Source organism: Temnothorax longispinosus, chromosome 1 (assembly GCF_030848805.1).
Source record: "Temnothorax longispinosus isolate EJ_2023e chromosome 1, Tlon_JGU_v1, whole genome shotgun sequence".
NCBI classification, from domain to species: domain Eukaryota; kingdom Metazoa; phylum Arthropoda; class Insecta; order Hymenoptera; family Formicidae; genus Temnothorax; species Temnothorax longispinosus.
The window spans coordinates 18681337-18697618 of NC_092358.1; the positions used below are offsets into that span (position 1 = coordinate 18681337).

General features: G+C 39.1%; 1 protein-coding gene and 1 pseudogene across 1 annotated transcript; both read left to right on the plus strand.

The window, feature by feature from the left end:
- Positions 1-1088: 1088 nt before the first annotated feature.
- LOC139813265 (uncharacterized) lies at positions 1089-3454 on the plus strand. Its single transcript, XM_071778688.1, has 2 exons — positions 1089-1323; positions 1404-3454. The coding sequence occupies exons 1-2, from the start codon at positions 1089-1091 to the stop codon at positions 3452-3454; spliced, it is 2286 nt and encodes a 761-aa protein (XP_071634789.1).
- A 1376-nt stretch (positions 3455-4830) lies between these two features.
- LOC139813852 (DNA-directed RNA polymerase II subunit RPB1-like) lies at positions 4831-13239 on the plus strand (annotated as a pseudogene).
- The last annotated feature ends 3043 nt before the right edge of the window (positions 13240-16282 follow it).

A 16282-nucleotide genomic window follows, 5' to 3' on the forward strand; every position in this document is an offset into this window, starting at 1 on the left:
ATAACAGATAGGATTTGGAAGGATATATTCAAATTTGAGACTAAAAACCTAGAGACAATATTTGCAGGTGATTTTAATGCCCATCATACTCTATGGAACTGTCAAGATATAGACAAGCAAAGAGAATTCTTATATGAAAATATGTATGATAATGATTACATTTGTGTCAATTTAAATACACTAACAAGAATGGGAGCAATAGGACAACGCTCAAATAATTTGGATTTGTTTTTCGCCTCAACCAAGATATATGACAATATTGATTATGAACAAATTAATGATACTTGGGACTCAGACCATCACCCAGTATTATTACGATTAACAACAGAAATTGAAAGTTACAAGAAGAAAACAAATAAATTCTCGACTAAAAAAACCAGATGGATTGAATATAATTATACAATGAACAAAATAATTCAGGACAACATGGAAGAATACAAAGAAACACTATTCGGTAACAAGATTAACAGAGAAGAAAAATATTCAAATTTTATCAAGATTATTAAATCAACTATTAAAAGCATCACGGAAGACAGAAGGACTACAACAGAAGATCAGAAAAAAAGAAGAACAGAAGAAAAACCAAGAGGCAGAAAAGTACAATGGTGGGATGCAGACTGTGATGAGGCAATAACAAGAAGACAAAGAGCATTAAAAAACTTTAAAAAGAAGAAAGACCTTCATTCATTGGCAGAATATAATAAGATTAAAGCAGAAGCAAAAAAAATCATAAATAAAAAGAAAAGAGAGAGTTTTGATAATTTCTGTGCATCAATAAATAGATTTACTAGTCAGACGTATGTTTGGAACAAAATGAGGAATTTTAAAAATGTAAGAAAAAAGATAAACTGGACTAGCAGGAAAGATAAAAATAGAGAAGAAGAAATAAGAAAAGAAATAAACAAATTAGCACCCCCAAGTGTCCAAGTAGAAATGATAGACCAAGAAGGAAATCAAAATACAGAAGATAGATTGGATGATAAGTTCACAAGGGAAGAATTAAAAAGAGCACTACAAATGATAAAAAAAATTCGGCACTAGGAAGAGACGGAGTAGAATATTGTATGCTGAAGGACTTAACGGAAGAAATGGAGGAAGTACTGTTGGACATATGCAATGAAGTATGGACTACAGACTGGTTCCCGGAAGACTGGAGGAAATATCAAACGATGTTCATAGACAAGGCTGGAAAAGACAAAGTCAGACCAATCGCACTATCATCTTGCGTAGGAAAAGTCATGGAAAGAATGGTGAATGAAAGAATGGTTTGGTGGGCGGAACGAAACAACAAGCTGGCTAGGGACCAAAATGGATTTAGGAGAGGTAGGTCGTGTGCAGAAAATTTGGTCAGGTTAACAACAGATATAAGGAACGGTATATTTATACAAATCAATATGTTCTAGCAGCCTTTTTAGATGTTTCCTCAGCATATGATAATGTAATTTATAGTATACTAATGGCAATATTAAAGAAACTTAAATGTCCAGTTAATATTAGAAAGTTTATAGGTAAATGGTTATATTATAGAGATACAGAATTTATCATTAACGGACAAGAATCCGAACATAGAAGAGTTTATAGAGGCTTACCGCAGGGAGAAGTACTTAGCCCATTGTTATACGCGTTATATACATATAATGTAACGAATAAAGAACAGGTAGAATATGAATCAGTACAATTTGCAGATGATATAGCAGCATATGTCAAAGGACATAATAGAGACAATAATAAACGTATATTAGAGAAGGCTGTGAATAGTATTAATGAACAATTAATAGAGTTAGGACTCCAACTAGAACCAAAGAAAACAGTATTGATACAATTCTCAAAACATGGTGGCTGTAATAACACATATATAGAATTAGACAATACTAGGATTAATGCACAGACAGAAGCAAAATTTTTAGGAATCTGGTTAGACAGTAAATTAGAATTTATGAAACAGGTTCAAGAAGTAAAAGGTAAAGTTAGTAAAGCAAATTCACTAATGGTGTATTTGAATAAAAAATATAAAGGCATGGAAGTTAATACAGCTTTAATGTTGTATAAAAGTTTGATTAGATCAATAACCAATTATGGAAACTTTGTGTATTTTCCAAAAAGAGCAGACCAAAAACTAAAAATGGAAAGAACTCAATATTTAGGAATTTGTACAGCGTTAGGGTATAAAAATAGTACACCAAATAATGTTATCATAGCGGAAGCCAAGGTAACTTTACTCAGGGACAGAGCAGAATTATTAGCTAGTTTTCTAAGTAAAATTAGTATATACGGAGAGGAAGACTTATGTACAAAAATCGAAGAGTTAGTACAAAACGAAGACTATGCTAGATATAGGCAACCGTTACACCAAAGAAGTATTATAGGAGAGGCATGGAGAAGAATTAAATGGTGTAGAAAGAAGATGGGACCGAGAAGAAAATTCGAAATATTCGACATGGAATATGATATGGTTACACAAAAAGTAAACATAGATTTAAGTACTGGATATTGTCGTAAGAGAAAGGAAGTGACAGCAGATGCTCAACTAATAGAAAAAATTAAAAATACTCATGGTCTGGAAGAGGGATTTACTATAATATACACGGATGGATCGAAGAAGAAAGGAGGCAAATCATTGGGAGCGAGTGTAGTGATAGAAGAACAGGAGGAGGCGTACAACATTAGTATATCGAAGAATTGCTCAACGTTTACCGCAGAAGCAATAGCAATCAAGGCTGCTTTAGAAATTATGGAAAATGAAGCAGACAACAGACCAAGGGATATAGCAATTTTATCAGATGCCAAAGCAGTATTACTAGCAATCAACAATAACCATCTTAGTGTATACAAAAACAGATATATTAGTGAAATTAGAGAAAGACATTATAGACTTTGTAAAGAAAAAAAGAAGAGGATATTTTACGTGTGGATACCATCACATGTGGGAATATCAGGCAACGAGGCAGCAGATAAATTGGCGAAGGAAGCGACAGAAGAGGAAGAAGATGAATTTATAGAAGTCCCATTTATGGATCTTCGACAAGGATTTAGACAAGAAATTTGGAACAAAACTCAAGACTCCATAACTAAAGATGCAAGTTATAAAGGCATCTATTATTTTCAAAATTTCTATAAAAGGAAAAGGAAAAAACCATGGTTTCATGGGATGAATGAAGAAAGATATTTCATAACACTTATTAACCGACTGAGGAGTAATCACTATAACGTAAACGAGGCAAGAAAGGGGTATATAGAGGACGCCAGGTGCGATTGCGGCAAGGAATGCGAGAGTATCGATCATGTGCTGTGGAGATGTAGCATGTATGACGACGAGAGGGAGACACTGGACAGGGAACTTAGACGGAGAGGAATAAATGAAGAAATAGATATCACAAGGACGCTTAAGAGAAAGGAATGGATCACTATTAGGAGCATATATAATTATATAAAAAGGATAGGAAAGATCATCTAGTTAAGAAGATAATCACAATCTGGGTCAAGCATCGTATGGTTCGTTGTGTCGTATGGTTCCGGGGTGGGACCGAAGGCACTAAGTTTCTCTCAGCCGAGAGAACTAACCCAAAAAAAAAAAACTTCTTTTTAAAGTAACTCTCAATCCTAAAACAGACTAAAAAACCATTAAAAAAGAAATTAATATGCTTATTTATTGTGTGTGATATATAAAATACTTTATCCTGTGAGGTCGCTCAATGGCCAGGCCGGGAAATAATATTATTTTATACGTATGTATAAATGTACAGGGTACGGTACGTCCCTACAAAACGCCCTTTCAGACCCGGGTAATAAAGTATCATTTCTAATTCTAATATAAAATACCTTATCTAATATGTTTTTTAATATTATACTTACTTATCACAGCAACGGCCAACGTTTTTGCGGTGTATAGAGACAATTGCGCTTATTATGTTCTAAGATCCCGCGTTTATATTTAAATTTAGTAGAGTTTACTCTCCTAACCCACCTCGGAAGCAGGGTTCATAAGAGTTAATGCTGCGTTCCCACTATACGCGTCGCGCGTCGCGTCACGACGGAAACACATCGACTATTCTCCGAAACGCGAATGTTCTTCGCGATAATCCGAGTGCGTCTCGAGAGAAATTATGCTCTAATACCAAGGCAGTTCGATCTCGAACAAAAATATTGGTGTATTAGTGCCCATATATTGGCTATCATACTTTTGTCAAGTTGATTATTGAAAAGTATTATTGAGAATTATGAATAAGTTATGGGAAAATATCAGGAAAGGCAATGTGACTGTAAATAGTAAAAATACAACTTTATTTATATTTAAAATGTATATTCAACCACTACATATTTGCATTTAATTATGAGAAAGCTATATGATATCAATAAAGATTCTCAAAGTATATTTTTTATATGAGGACTTTTTAAAGTACTCATTGCTCTAATATTGCAATTTTTAACGTAAATATGTATGCAAAATATGATTTATGAACAGAAAGTAATATACACGAAGAAGAATTAATCATATTTCTTGTGTATAAAATATATGGTAATGAGCTTGCGTTTGAAAACATTACTTGGGTGCATACTGCGTCTCGTTCTATCTTTGTTACTTACTAAAAATTGAACAAGGACAGAACGCGCGCGCGCGACGCTGTTGTAGACCTGAGTGAAGTTTTCGAATTGAGCCAAGAATAGTCAAAGTGTCAATCTGTTTGATAAATTATAATTATAAAATTATATATATTTAGATTCACTTTCTTATAAAATGTTCTATAAAATTTTAAAAATAAAATGTTCTATGTTAAATTTATATTTTTTATAAGATTTCTTACATGATGTTATGCTTTTGTGCAGCGTCGTATGTCAGTCACTGATGGAGGCATACGATTTCCGGAAACAATGGAAGGGGGCCGCCCTAAACTGGGTGGCCTCATGGACCCGAGGCAAGGTGTTATCGACAGGAATTCCAGGTGTCAAACTTGTGCTGGGAATATGACAGAATGTCCTGGCCATTTTGGTCATATAGACCTAGCAAAACCAGTATTCCATGTGGGATTCATTACAAAAACTATAAAGATATTGAGATGCGTGTGTTTTTATTGTTCCAAACTGCTCGTCAACCCTGTAAGTAGTTATTATTCAAGATATATTGAAGAAATATTATCTCTTTATTAAATCCAGAAATTTTTACATTTTAATTTCATTAAATTGATTTGTTCACATTCTACATTTTTCCAAAAATTTATAATTGATTATATAGATTTAAAAGTAATTTAAAAAAATAATTTTAAAATAGTACATGGATTATAAATAAATAAATCACACATAATTATATATAGATTATAAAAAAAATAAATATAATCTAAGTTTTTTAGAGTCCCCCGAAAAATTAATGACTGAATTATATTATCTTAAGCACGTTATCTTTAACTGACATCAAAGAGAGATAAAAGAATTTCTCAGAACACTAATGCTATTTTCTCTTTTGTAATTTTCAGCATAATCCAAAGATTAAAGAAATCGTCATGAAGACGAAGGGGCAACCGCGGAAGCGACTTGCATTCGTTTATGATTTGTGCAAAAGTAAAAATATCTGTGAAGGTGGAGATGAAATGGATATTAACAAGGAGAACGCAGAGAACCAGCCACTGATGGACAGAAAACCGGGTCATGGCGGTTGCGGTAGATATCAACCTAATCTCAGACGATCCGGCTTGGACGTCACTGCAGAGTGGAAGCACGTGAACGAAGACTCGCAAGAAAAGAAGATAACTCTCTCAGCCGAGAGGGCCTGGGAAATCTTGAAGCACATTAAAAATGAGGAATCTTTTATCTTGGGCATGGACCCGAAATTTGCCCGTCCGGATTGGATGATAGTCACGGTGTTACCGGTACCGCCATTGTCCGTCAGACCTGCGGTTATTATGTACGGTTCCGCCAAGAATCAAGACGATCTGACGCATAAACTAGCGGACATCATTAAATCGAACAACGAGTTACTACGAAATGAACAATCCGGCGCGGCGGCACACGTGATCTCTGAGAATATGAAGATGCTACAGTTTCACGTGGCGACGCTCGTTGACAACGACATGCCCGGCATGCCCCGGGCGATGCAGAAGTCGGGCAAACCACTCAAAGCGATCAAAGCTCGGCTGAAGGGAAAGGAGGGTAGGATTCGTGGAAACCTGATGGGTAAACGCGTGGACTTTTCTGCGCGCACTGTTATCACTCCGGATCCCAACTTGCGCATTGATCAAGTAGGTGTGCCGCGTAGTATAGCGCAAAATTTGACATTCCCCGAAATCGTGACGCCCTTCAACATCGACAAGATGCAGGTGCTAGTCAGGCGCGGCAATTCGCAATATCCCGGTGCGAAATATATAGTTCGCGACAACGGCGAGAGAATCGATCTGCGTTTCCATCCCAAGCCCTCGGATCTGCATTTGCAATGTGGTTACCGAGTGGAACGACATATCCGCGACGGTGATCTTGTGATCTTCAATCGTCAGCCCACTCTTCACAAAATGAGTATGATGGGCCATCGCGTTAAGGTGCTTCCCTGGAGCACATTCCGCATGAATCTAAGCTGTACATCACCGTATAACGCGGATTTCGACGGCGACGAAATGAATCTACACGTCCCGCAGTCAATGGAGACCCGCGCGGAGGTAGAGAACATTCACGACCCCACGACAGATTATCACCCCACAGGCGAACAAGCCAGTTATGGGAATTGTACAGGACACTCTAACCGCTGTGAGGAAGATGACCAAGCGCGATGTGTTCATCGAGAAGGAGCAAATGATGAATTTACTTATGTTTCTGCCCAGTTGGGACGGCAAGATGCCGCAACCGTGTATTCTGAAGCCAAAACCGCTATGGACCGGAAAGCAGCTGTTCTCCCTCATCATCCCAGGTAACGTGAACATGATACGGACGCATAGCACGCATCCCGATGACGAGGACGATGGTCCATACAAATGGATCTCGCCGGGTGACACGAAGGTAATGGTGGAACATGGGGAACTCGTGATGGGTATTCTCTGCAAAAAAACTTTGGGTACCTCCGCGGGTTCTTTGCTTCACATCTGTATGCTCGAGCTGGGTCACGAGGTATGCGGACGTTTCTACGGCAACATCCAGACCGTCATCAACAATTGGCTATTACTGGAGGGTCACTCGATTGGTATTGGCGACACTATTGATGCCGATCCGCAGACATATTTGGAAATCCAGATGGCGATCAAGAAGGCCAAAGAAGACGTGATAGAGGTGATCCAAAAAGCACACAACATGGAACTCGAACCTACGCCTGGCAACACGCTTCGTCAGACTTTCGAGAATCAGGTGAACAGGATCCTGAACGATGCTCGAGACAAGACCGGAAGCTCCGCCAAGAAGTCTTTGACAGAATACAATAATTTAAAGGCCATGGTGGTGTCGGGCTCAAAGGGCTCCAACATCAACATTTCTCAAGTCATCGCCTGTGTAGGTCAGCAAAACGTTGAGGGTAAACGAATACCCTTCGGCTTCCGTAAGAGAACGCTGCCGCATTTCATCAAGGACGACTATGGGCCAGAGTCCCGTGGCTTTGTTGAGAATTCGTATCTAGCCGGTCTCACGCCGTCGGAGTACTATTTCCACGCAATGGGTGGTCGTGAGGGTCTTATCGATACCGCCGTAAAAACAGCTGAGACCGGTTACATTCAGCGTCGTTTGATAAAGGCTATGGAGTCGGTCATGGTGCATTACGATGGCACCGTGCGTAATTCCGTCGGTCAGCTGATTCAACTGCGTTACGGAGAGGACGGTCTCTGCGGTGAGACCGTCGAGTTCCAGAATCTACCAACGATCAAGGTGAGCAACAAGGCCTTCGAGAAGATGTTCAAGTTTGATTCGACCAACGTGCGATGTCTACAGCCTATATATAATGAATCCATCGTCCGAGAGGTGATAGCGCCGGGTTTCGGAGAGGTAAGGCTGGAAAGAGAGTGGGAACAGTTGAAAAGAGATCGCGCTGTACTTCGAGAGATCTTTCCAAGCGGCGAATCCAAAGTTGTACTGCCCTGCAATCTGCAAAGGATGATTTGGAACGTACAGAAGATATTCCACATCAATAAGCGAGCGCCGACCGACCTCAGTCCTATGAGGGTGATTCAAGGAGTAAAAAATCTTTTGGAAAAGTGTATCATTGTCGCCGGGGACGATAGACTGAGCAAACAGGCGAACGAGAACGCGACATTACTGTTCCAGTGTTTAGTAAGGTCGACTTTATGTACCAAGCGCGTCTCCGAGGAGTTCAGGCTGTCGAGTGAAGCCTTCGAGTGGCTAATTGGAGAAATCGAAACGAGATTCCAGCAAGCTCAGGTGTCACCCGGTGAGATGGTCGGCGCATTGGCGGCACAATCTCTCGGCGAGCCTGCCACTCAGATGACCCTGAACACCTTCCACTTTGCCGGTGTATCATCGAAGAACGTGACCCTCGGTGTGCCCAGATTGAAGGAAATCATTAACATCAGCAAGAAACCGAAAGCGCCGTCACTCACTGTGTTCTTGACGGGCGCGGTTGCGCGTGACGCTGAAAAGGCAAAGAACGTTCTCTGCCGGCTGGAGCACACGACGTTGAAAAAAGTGACGGCGAACACGGCGATATACTACGATCCTGATCCGCAGAACACTGTAATCGCGGAGGACCAGGAGTTCGTCAACGTTTACTACGAGATGCCCGACTTTGACCCCACGAAAATATCGCCGTGGTTGCTGCGAATTGAACTGGATAGAAAGCGGATGACTGACAAGAAGCTGACGATGGAGCAGATCGCGGAGAAGATCAACGCCGGCTTCGGCGACGATCTGAACTGCATATTCAATGATGACAATGCCGAGAAGTTGGTGCTACGTATTAGAATAATGAACAGCGACGATGATAAGTTCCAGGACACGGATGAGGAGACTGTAGATAAGATGGAAGACGATATGTTCCTTCGGTGTATCGAAGCCAACATGCTCAGCGACATGACTCTGCAGGTATACTGAAGTAAACGCTAATTAGTCTTTCGCATCTTTGTTCAGTCACTGTTGTTAATTAGTTTAATGTAATTATAGAGAAAATTGTTTTTACGTTTTCTATTGAATATTTCAGGGTATTGAAGCTATCGGCAAAGTTTACATGCATCTGCCGCAAACGGATTCCAAGAAACGCATCGTTATCACGGAAACCGGCGAATTCAAGGCCATTGCGGAATGGCTTTTGGAAACCGACGGGACGAGCTTGATGAAGGTGTTGAGCGAGAGAGACGTGGATCCGGTGCGAACGTTCAGTAATGATATTTGCGAGATATTCCAAGTGCTCGGCATCGAAGCCGTGCGAAAGTCGGTAGAGAAGGAGATGAACGCAGTGTTGCAGTTCTATGGTCTTTACGTGAACTACCGACATCTCGCTTTACTTTGCGACGTCATGACAGCGAAAGGTCATCTCATGGCGATAACGCGTCACGGAATCAATAGACAAGATACCGGCGCTTTGATGAGGTCAGTAAACGAGTTTCGCTTTTTATCAGGATCTTTAAAAGGTGTATATCTATATATCTTAAAAATAATGAATTGTTTCTCTATTTTTAGAAATTTAAAGAAAATAGGATTTAAAGTTTATTAATTTTTAGAAAATTTATTCCAACGCGACATTTTCTAAACATTGTAAACTAGTAATATAATGGATGTAAGACCTTTTACCTTTATACAATTTAAACTCCTGGTATATTAAAAAAAAAAGTATTAACTTGAATTATGACAAAACTTGGAGATACGATTTTTTACCTCTAAGGTACAGATACATATAATAGATCGAAAGTTAGTAAGACATCGAATTTCTTTAGGTGTTCCTTCGAAGAAACGGTTGATGTACTACTGGATGCCGCATCTCACGCAGAAGTAGATCCAATGAGAGGAGTATCCGAGAATATTATAATGGGACAACTTCCTCGGATTGGAACAGGTAATGCGCGTGTACAATAATTCTTTTATAGTATAAGAAACATGCGATTTGCATAACTTCTAACTTCTATTCGCAAATTTGTCTTGTAAAGAAATGTAAGAAAGACATTAGGACTCTTTGATTATGATCAGCATTTTATCAAATGACTGTTGTTTGCTATATATAATAGTGATACGATGTCAATGGTTTCATACGTATGTTTAGGATGCTTTGATCTATTATTGGATGCTGAGAAATGTAAATCTGGTATCGAGATTCCTATGGCAGTTGGCGCAGGAATGATGGGAACGGTGGGAATGTTCTTTGGCAGCGTAACTGGCATGTCCAGCATGAGTCCTCAGATGACTCCTTGGATGGAAGCTACTCCTGGTTATGGTGCATCAAGTATGTCGCCAGGTAAGTCTCGTATAGTATATAATTTCAAAACAAAATAATAAAAATGTTTTTTAGCTTCTAAATGCGTTTCGAACAATATTAACAATTATTCTCTTTTTGTTTTATAGCATTGAGCAGCGGTATGACGCCAGGTGGTGCATGCTTTTCACCGTCGGGAGCATCAGATGCATCGGGCTTGTCGCCAGCATACTCGGCTTATTCACCGCAACCGGGAAGTCCCGGTAGTCCGGGTCCGAGTATGAGTCCATTCCCGATGTCACCAGCTGGTGCAGCGTCACCTAGTTACTCGCCGACATCACCGGCGTATCTGCCCACATCGCCCAGCATGACACCCTCGAGTCCAAATTATTCGCCCACAAGTCCTACGTATTCGCCAACCAGTCCGAATTATTCACCGACATCACCAAGCTATTCGCCGACAAGTCCGAGCTATTCGCCCACTTCGCCGAGTTATTCGCCGACGAGTCCAAGTTACTCGCCCACTTCTCCGAGTTATTCACCGACGAGTCCAAGTTACTCGCCTACCTCACCGAGCTATTCGCCAACTAGCCCGAGCTATTCGCCCACATCGCCGAGCTACTCGCCAACTTCGCCGAGTTATTCACCGACAAGTCCGAGTTACTCGCCAACCTCGCCGAGTAATTCCCCGACCAGTCCAAGTTACTCGCCCACAAGTCCAAGCTATTCACCCACGAGCCCGAGTTACTCACCAACTTCACCAAGCTATTCACCAAGCTCGCCTAACTACACACCTGCTTCAACCTCATATTCGCCGACTTCGCCCAGTTATTCGCCAAGCTCGCCGCAATATTCGCCTGCGAGTCCAAGCTACTCTCCCAGCAGTCCCAAATATTCACCGACGAGCCCAAGTTATTCTCCTACCTCGCCGTCATTCGCCGGTACATCGCCGCAATACACGCCTGCAAGTCCCACGTACTCGCCGACTAGCCCGACATATTCGCCTACAAGCCCATCGTACTCGCCGAGCTCGCCGCAGCACACTGCATCTGGCACCACCCGGTATTCACCCAGCAGTCCGAATTATTCACCTACCAGCCCGACGTACTCGCCCACAAGTCCGCAGTACTCGCCGTCAAGCACCAAATATTCGCCCACGAGTCCCACGTACACACCCACAAGCCCGAGTTATTCTCCGACGAGTCCAACGTACTCGTCGCCCGTACCGGGATACTCGCCCACGAGTCCCACGTACTCACCAGCGTCACCCGCTTACGAGACAGTCGAGTAATTTGTTTTTAAGTTATTTTCATAAATTATTTAGATACTTTATTTTAGATAAGTTAATTATAAATCCGATTGCAATTATCGTGGTTGCACATAACTGCAAATAAACTTGACGTATATGTTTGTTAAGATGTTTCGTATATGAACTTTTTGGTACTTAATAAGTTGGGCATAACATGATCATGTTCAGTCACGTTAGAAAGTCGAGGGCAGTTAAGAGAAAATTAGAAACATGAAAAAAAATTACTATCTATTAAATAGAAATATGTAGCCGCGTGAATTTCGGCTGTTAATTATATTATTAGTGCAGATTATGATGCGCTTTCGCCACTCGTACCAGGAAGGTTGTGATAAACATAATGACAAGAGTGAGGTACATACATATCTGGGGGAAAAATTTGAGTGTGCTATAAGCGAGCGTGTTGAATCGTGTGTTATAAGCGAGTTGTATATGAGAGTATCTTAGGGACCACAGAATTTTGTAAATCAGCAATCGATAAAATAAACGAGCTACTGGAAGACTATACTGATACCAAAAAAATACGCAAAAATTCAGGGAGATTATTGATGCAAGAAATGTCTAAAAATTCAGGGAGATCATTTGTATATGCGCCTTTATTACAACTATACTGTTATTACGACTACTATTCTTGTAAAGATACAATTTATCTTCTACATCTAGCAAGCTGCACGACGTTGTACGTTCAAAACTCTGTATTTCATTGATGTTTATTCTATTAGGTATTGATATCTGTGATTTTATTAGAAGAACGCAAAAGTGAAAATCTGCGTTGAAGTGAAACTATTTTGTATTATCTCAGTTATATAAATGTATTATGCAAGCATTGTAAACGTTTTTGTTTCTTTTATGCAACAACGATCATTCTTATGACTTGGAGTATATCAGTCACAAGCTTCAATATTCGTTACAAATAAATCCAAAGATAGTAAAGAAAGTAATTGATGAAATCACTGACAATATCTTGAAATACAAATATACATATACAAATATAGATATGGATCAAATAAATGCGGAAATATGAAGCATATAATAGAAGAAAAAGTGTATATTCACTTGGTATAATTTTAACTAACTCGCTTTTAAAATAAATAGTTATGACATCAAGAACGACAACCACTATATTATTCGAAGTAGAGCACAGCATTTCGAGTACATTCTATCGTCTAGTCTACGACAGCTTGCTAAATACGAAAGTCATATACATTGGCTGCATTCGAAGAGCGCGCTATTAGCGCTATTGCATCATTCTGTCTTTATCGCTCATCAGGTGTAAAACAAGGATAGAATAAGCAAATAGCGCTAATAGCGCGCTCCCCGAATCCAGCCATTGTAGGTCTTCCTCGTGGCTCTCCCGTCCGGGCTAAGTCACTCGTGTTCGATACGGTATCGGGTTACCTCAGTGCTGCGGTACGGTGCGTATCGCGGAGAAAACCGATCCAGATTCTTATAGACGGAGAGCTGGCTACATAAAAATGCAAGGTATATAAGGTACATGAAATATTTATAGCCAGAGAGGGTTGTTTTTTTTTTTTTTTTTTATATTCAAATAAAGGAAAGACCGTGGGGGTAGCCCATGTGGTCATAGTAGCAAAACCGAATCTAATTGCATCACATCAAAACAAAAGAGACTTCGACTAGATTAACATGAACGCCTCAATAAAAGCGTCCCAAACAGAAGTTAACTGCGTAATAAAAACTCGTAAACTCGTAGAACTTTGAACTCAAAACTGTGTAAGTGTATGAATGTATGTATATTTGTTCGTGTATGTCCGCGGTGTCGGGAACTCGGTATTGCCGTAGGTGCGTTAAGCCCAAGGAACTGCGCGGATCACTTTCCCCTGCGGCCCTAGAGAGGTCCATTAGCACTCCCGAACACTGAGTGACCAGTCTGCCTGCGCGCTTAGGAAGATAAAGGCGGGGGTGGACGGTCAAAAATGACAAATTTTACAAGGAAAAAAATGATAAAGCTCAGGGATAAAAATTATAGGAATGTTAAGTATTTGTTGCTACGAAACGCGGAAAAATTATTGACAGACGATTTCGTGGAAGAGAAAGGGCCGGCAGACTGCAACAAAGCGGCGTTAACTTTTGTGAAAAAAAAATGATAAGGTACATGATTAAAAATTATTGATAATAATTACTAAACTGTTAACGAAGCTATGTGCTAAATGGCAGACGAAAAAACTGAAGACAACATCGAGGCAGATTGTAATGAAGAGCGCGGTTTCGATCGCGCTTAATGAGGTAGTTTCGTACGATGCGCTACTATGATATGGATAAAGAATTTTACTTTATATACCCCAAGAGGCCTTAAAGGGCGTTTTGAAGGGACGTACCCAACCCTAACCTCCAAATTCATCCACTACCTTACTGTTTCCTTCTTTGGACCAACGGTTTAACGTCTCTTCCGAAAGACGGAGCCCAGTTTTCTCCGCGTCTTGCACGGAGGGGCGCGGTTTTTTCGGAAAAAAAACTTTTCCATGATTCATGGCTCTAGTGGACTCGAACCTGGTTCCTCAAATTACGAGTCTGGCGCTCTACCACTAGACCATGATGTATCTATTACATCATGCACTAGACCACACCGCCGCCCTTCGTTACTATGATATGTTATTTTGTTATTTATATGAATATATTACGTGTTTCTTTTTTCCATTAATGGATTCAGTTTGTATTCATTCTTTTATTGTTAAAAATAAAATAATTAATATTTATTTATTATATTAAATCTAAATTGTTGGAAATAAAATACCGGAGTTTGATCCTAGTAAGTACATAAATTCTTTATATGACTTTTTCAATACATTGTTGATAAATAATAAAACTAATTTATTGTTTATTTTATGTAGCTAATAACGAATCGATTGCCTCATCTAATGTCGTTTTTCAGCAGATATCAACGAAATCGAATCTGAGAATGATATCGATTGCGAAAGCGAAGAAGATATGCAGTACGATGAATCCAATGCAAACAGCGAAATAGAATAACTCTACAATTTTTAATAGTATTTTTTTGTTAATAAAAAAGTTATTCTAATGTTAAACATATCTTTTAGCACTTATTATATATATAATATAGAAATTGTTATCTTATTGTCGACATGATATATATATATATATATATATATATATATATATATATATATATATATATATATATATATATAAACAAAATAACATCGTAGTAACGCATCGTACGAAACTACCTCATTAAGCGCGATCGAAACCGCGCTCTTCATTACAATCTGCCTCGATGTTGTCTTCAGTTTTTTCGTCTGCCATTTAGCACATAGCTTCGTTAACAGTTTAGTAATTATTATCAATAATTTTTAATCATGTACCTTATCATTTTTTTTTCACAAAAGTTAACGCCGCTTTGTTGCAGTCTGCCGGCCCTTTCTCTTCCACGAAATCGTCTGTCAATAATTTTTCCGCGTTTTGTAGCAACAAATACTTAACATTCCTATAATTTTTATCCCTGAGTTTTATCATTTTTTTCCTTGTAAAATTTGTCATTTTTGACCGTCCACCCCCGCCTTAATCTTCCTAAGCGCGCAGGCAGACTGGTCACTCAGTGTTCGGGAGTGCTAATGGAACCTCTCTAGCTATAAATATTTCATGTACCTTATACCTTGCATTTTTATGTAGCCAGCTCTTAGACTGTACGAGATTTGTATGTATTTGACCGGAAATGAATGTCCGGGAAAGAATCTACCATATGAAATCGTTTGTATTTCGTATGAAGACTTTTGAAGTGCAATTGAAAAGGTTTGTGAGTCATTCGTTTAATTGTAATTAATTAATTATTTTTACACCATGCATTTAGCCGAAATAGATAAATTAATAAAAGTTTTTATACGGAATTGTTTGTATTTTGTATGAAGAGTTATGAAGTGTGATTAAAAAGGTTTGTGAGTCACCCAGATAATTTTAATTAAATATTTATAAACTTGGTAATTAGCCGAAATATAGATTTTTAGTTATTCATGTTAAAAGAAAAAGGCGTTAGTGTTCCCGAAGGTCCGTCTGCAATCAGAATTAAAACGTTTTAAAAATTATTTTATACTAAAATAAATAAATATACAGGCTAATAAGCCTGTAACTATAAGCGATAGTTGCTAATTAAGTTTGTAAAGATGTACCAGCTGTGCAGGGTGAAGAGCAGGTTATCTCAAACGCCCTGCCACAACCCAATTAAAAGAGACTCAAATGTCATTACCGCTGAGAAGTACTTTTTGCCATTTAAGTTAGCATGTCAGAGCAACCGGATTGTCTATTGCGTTCCACCTTGAATTTTTTTTACAGTCGTTTATTAGGATTGCCCTACTTTTAAATTGAGCGCTTTTAAATGTATTATTATTAAACTACCGATATCGATATTAAAACTTGACAGAGTGACGTAAACTAATTCGCTCATAGTATTATAACAAAGTATTATGCGTTCAAATTCTCGAAAGCTAATAGCTTCTTTACTAAGCTCTCTCTTTATGTCGATCGATTCAGATAAAAATCTCCGAAGTCTTTCTCTCTCGCGATATTCCTAAAGTAAAACTGTACAAAAGCTCTACGAAATTGGCGATATTTTTCACGGATCTGGTTTGAGTCTCGGCTCTTGAGGAAGGTGCGCATGTAGAAAAAGTACGCCAACACAG

What these genes read in the sequence shown, in the direction of transcription:
- LOC139813265 (XM_071778688.1), top strand. Translation starts at nt 1,089, where the DNA reads ATGGAGGAAGTACTGTTGGACATATGCAATGAAGTATGGACTACAGAC. An exon ending in CCAAAATGGATTTAGGAGAG is followed by an intron (nt 1,324 to 1,403) that starts GTAGGTCGTGTG and finishes AATATGTTCTAG; the next exon opens with CAGCCTTTTTAGATGTTTCC.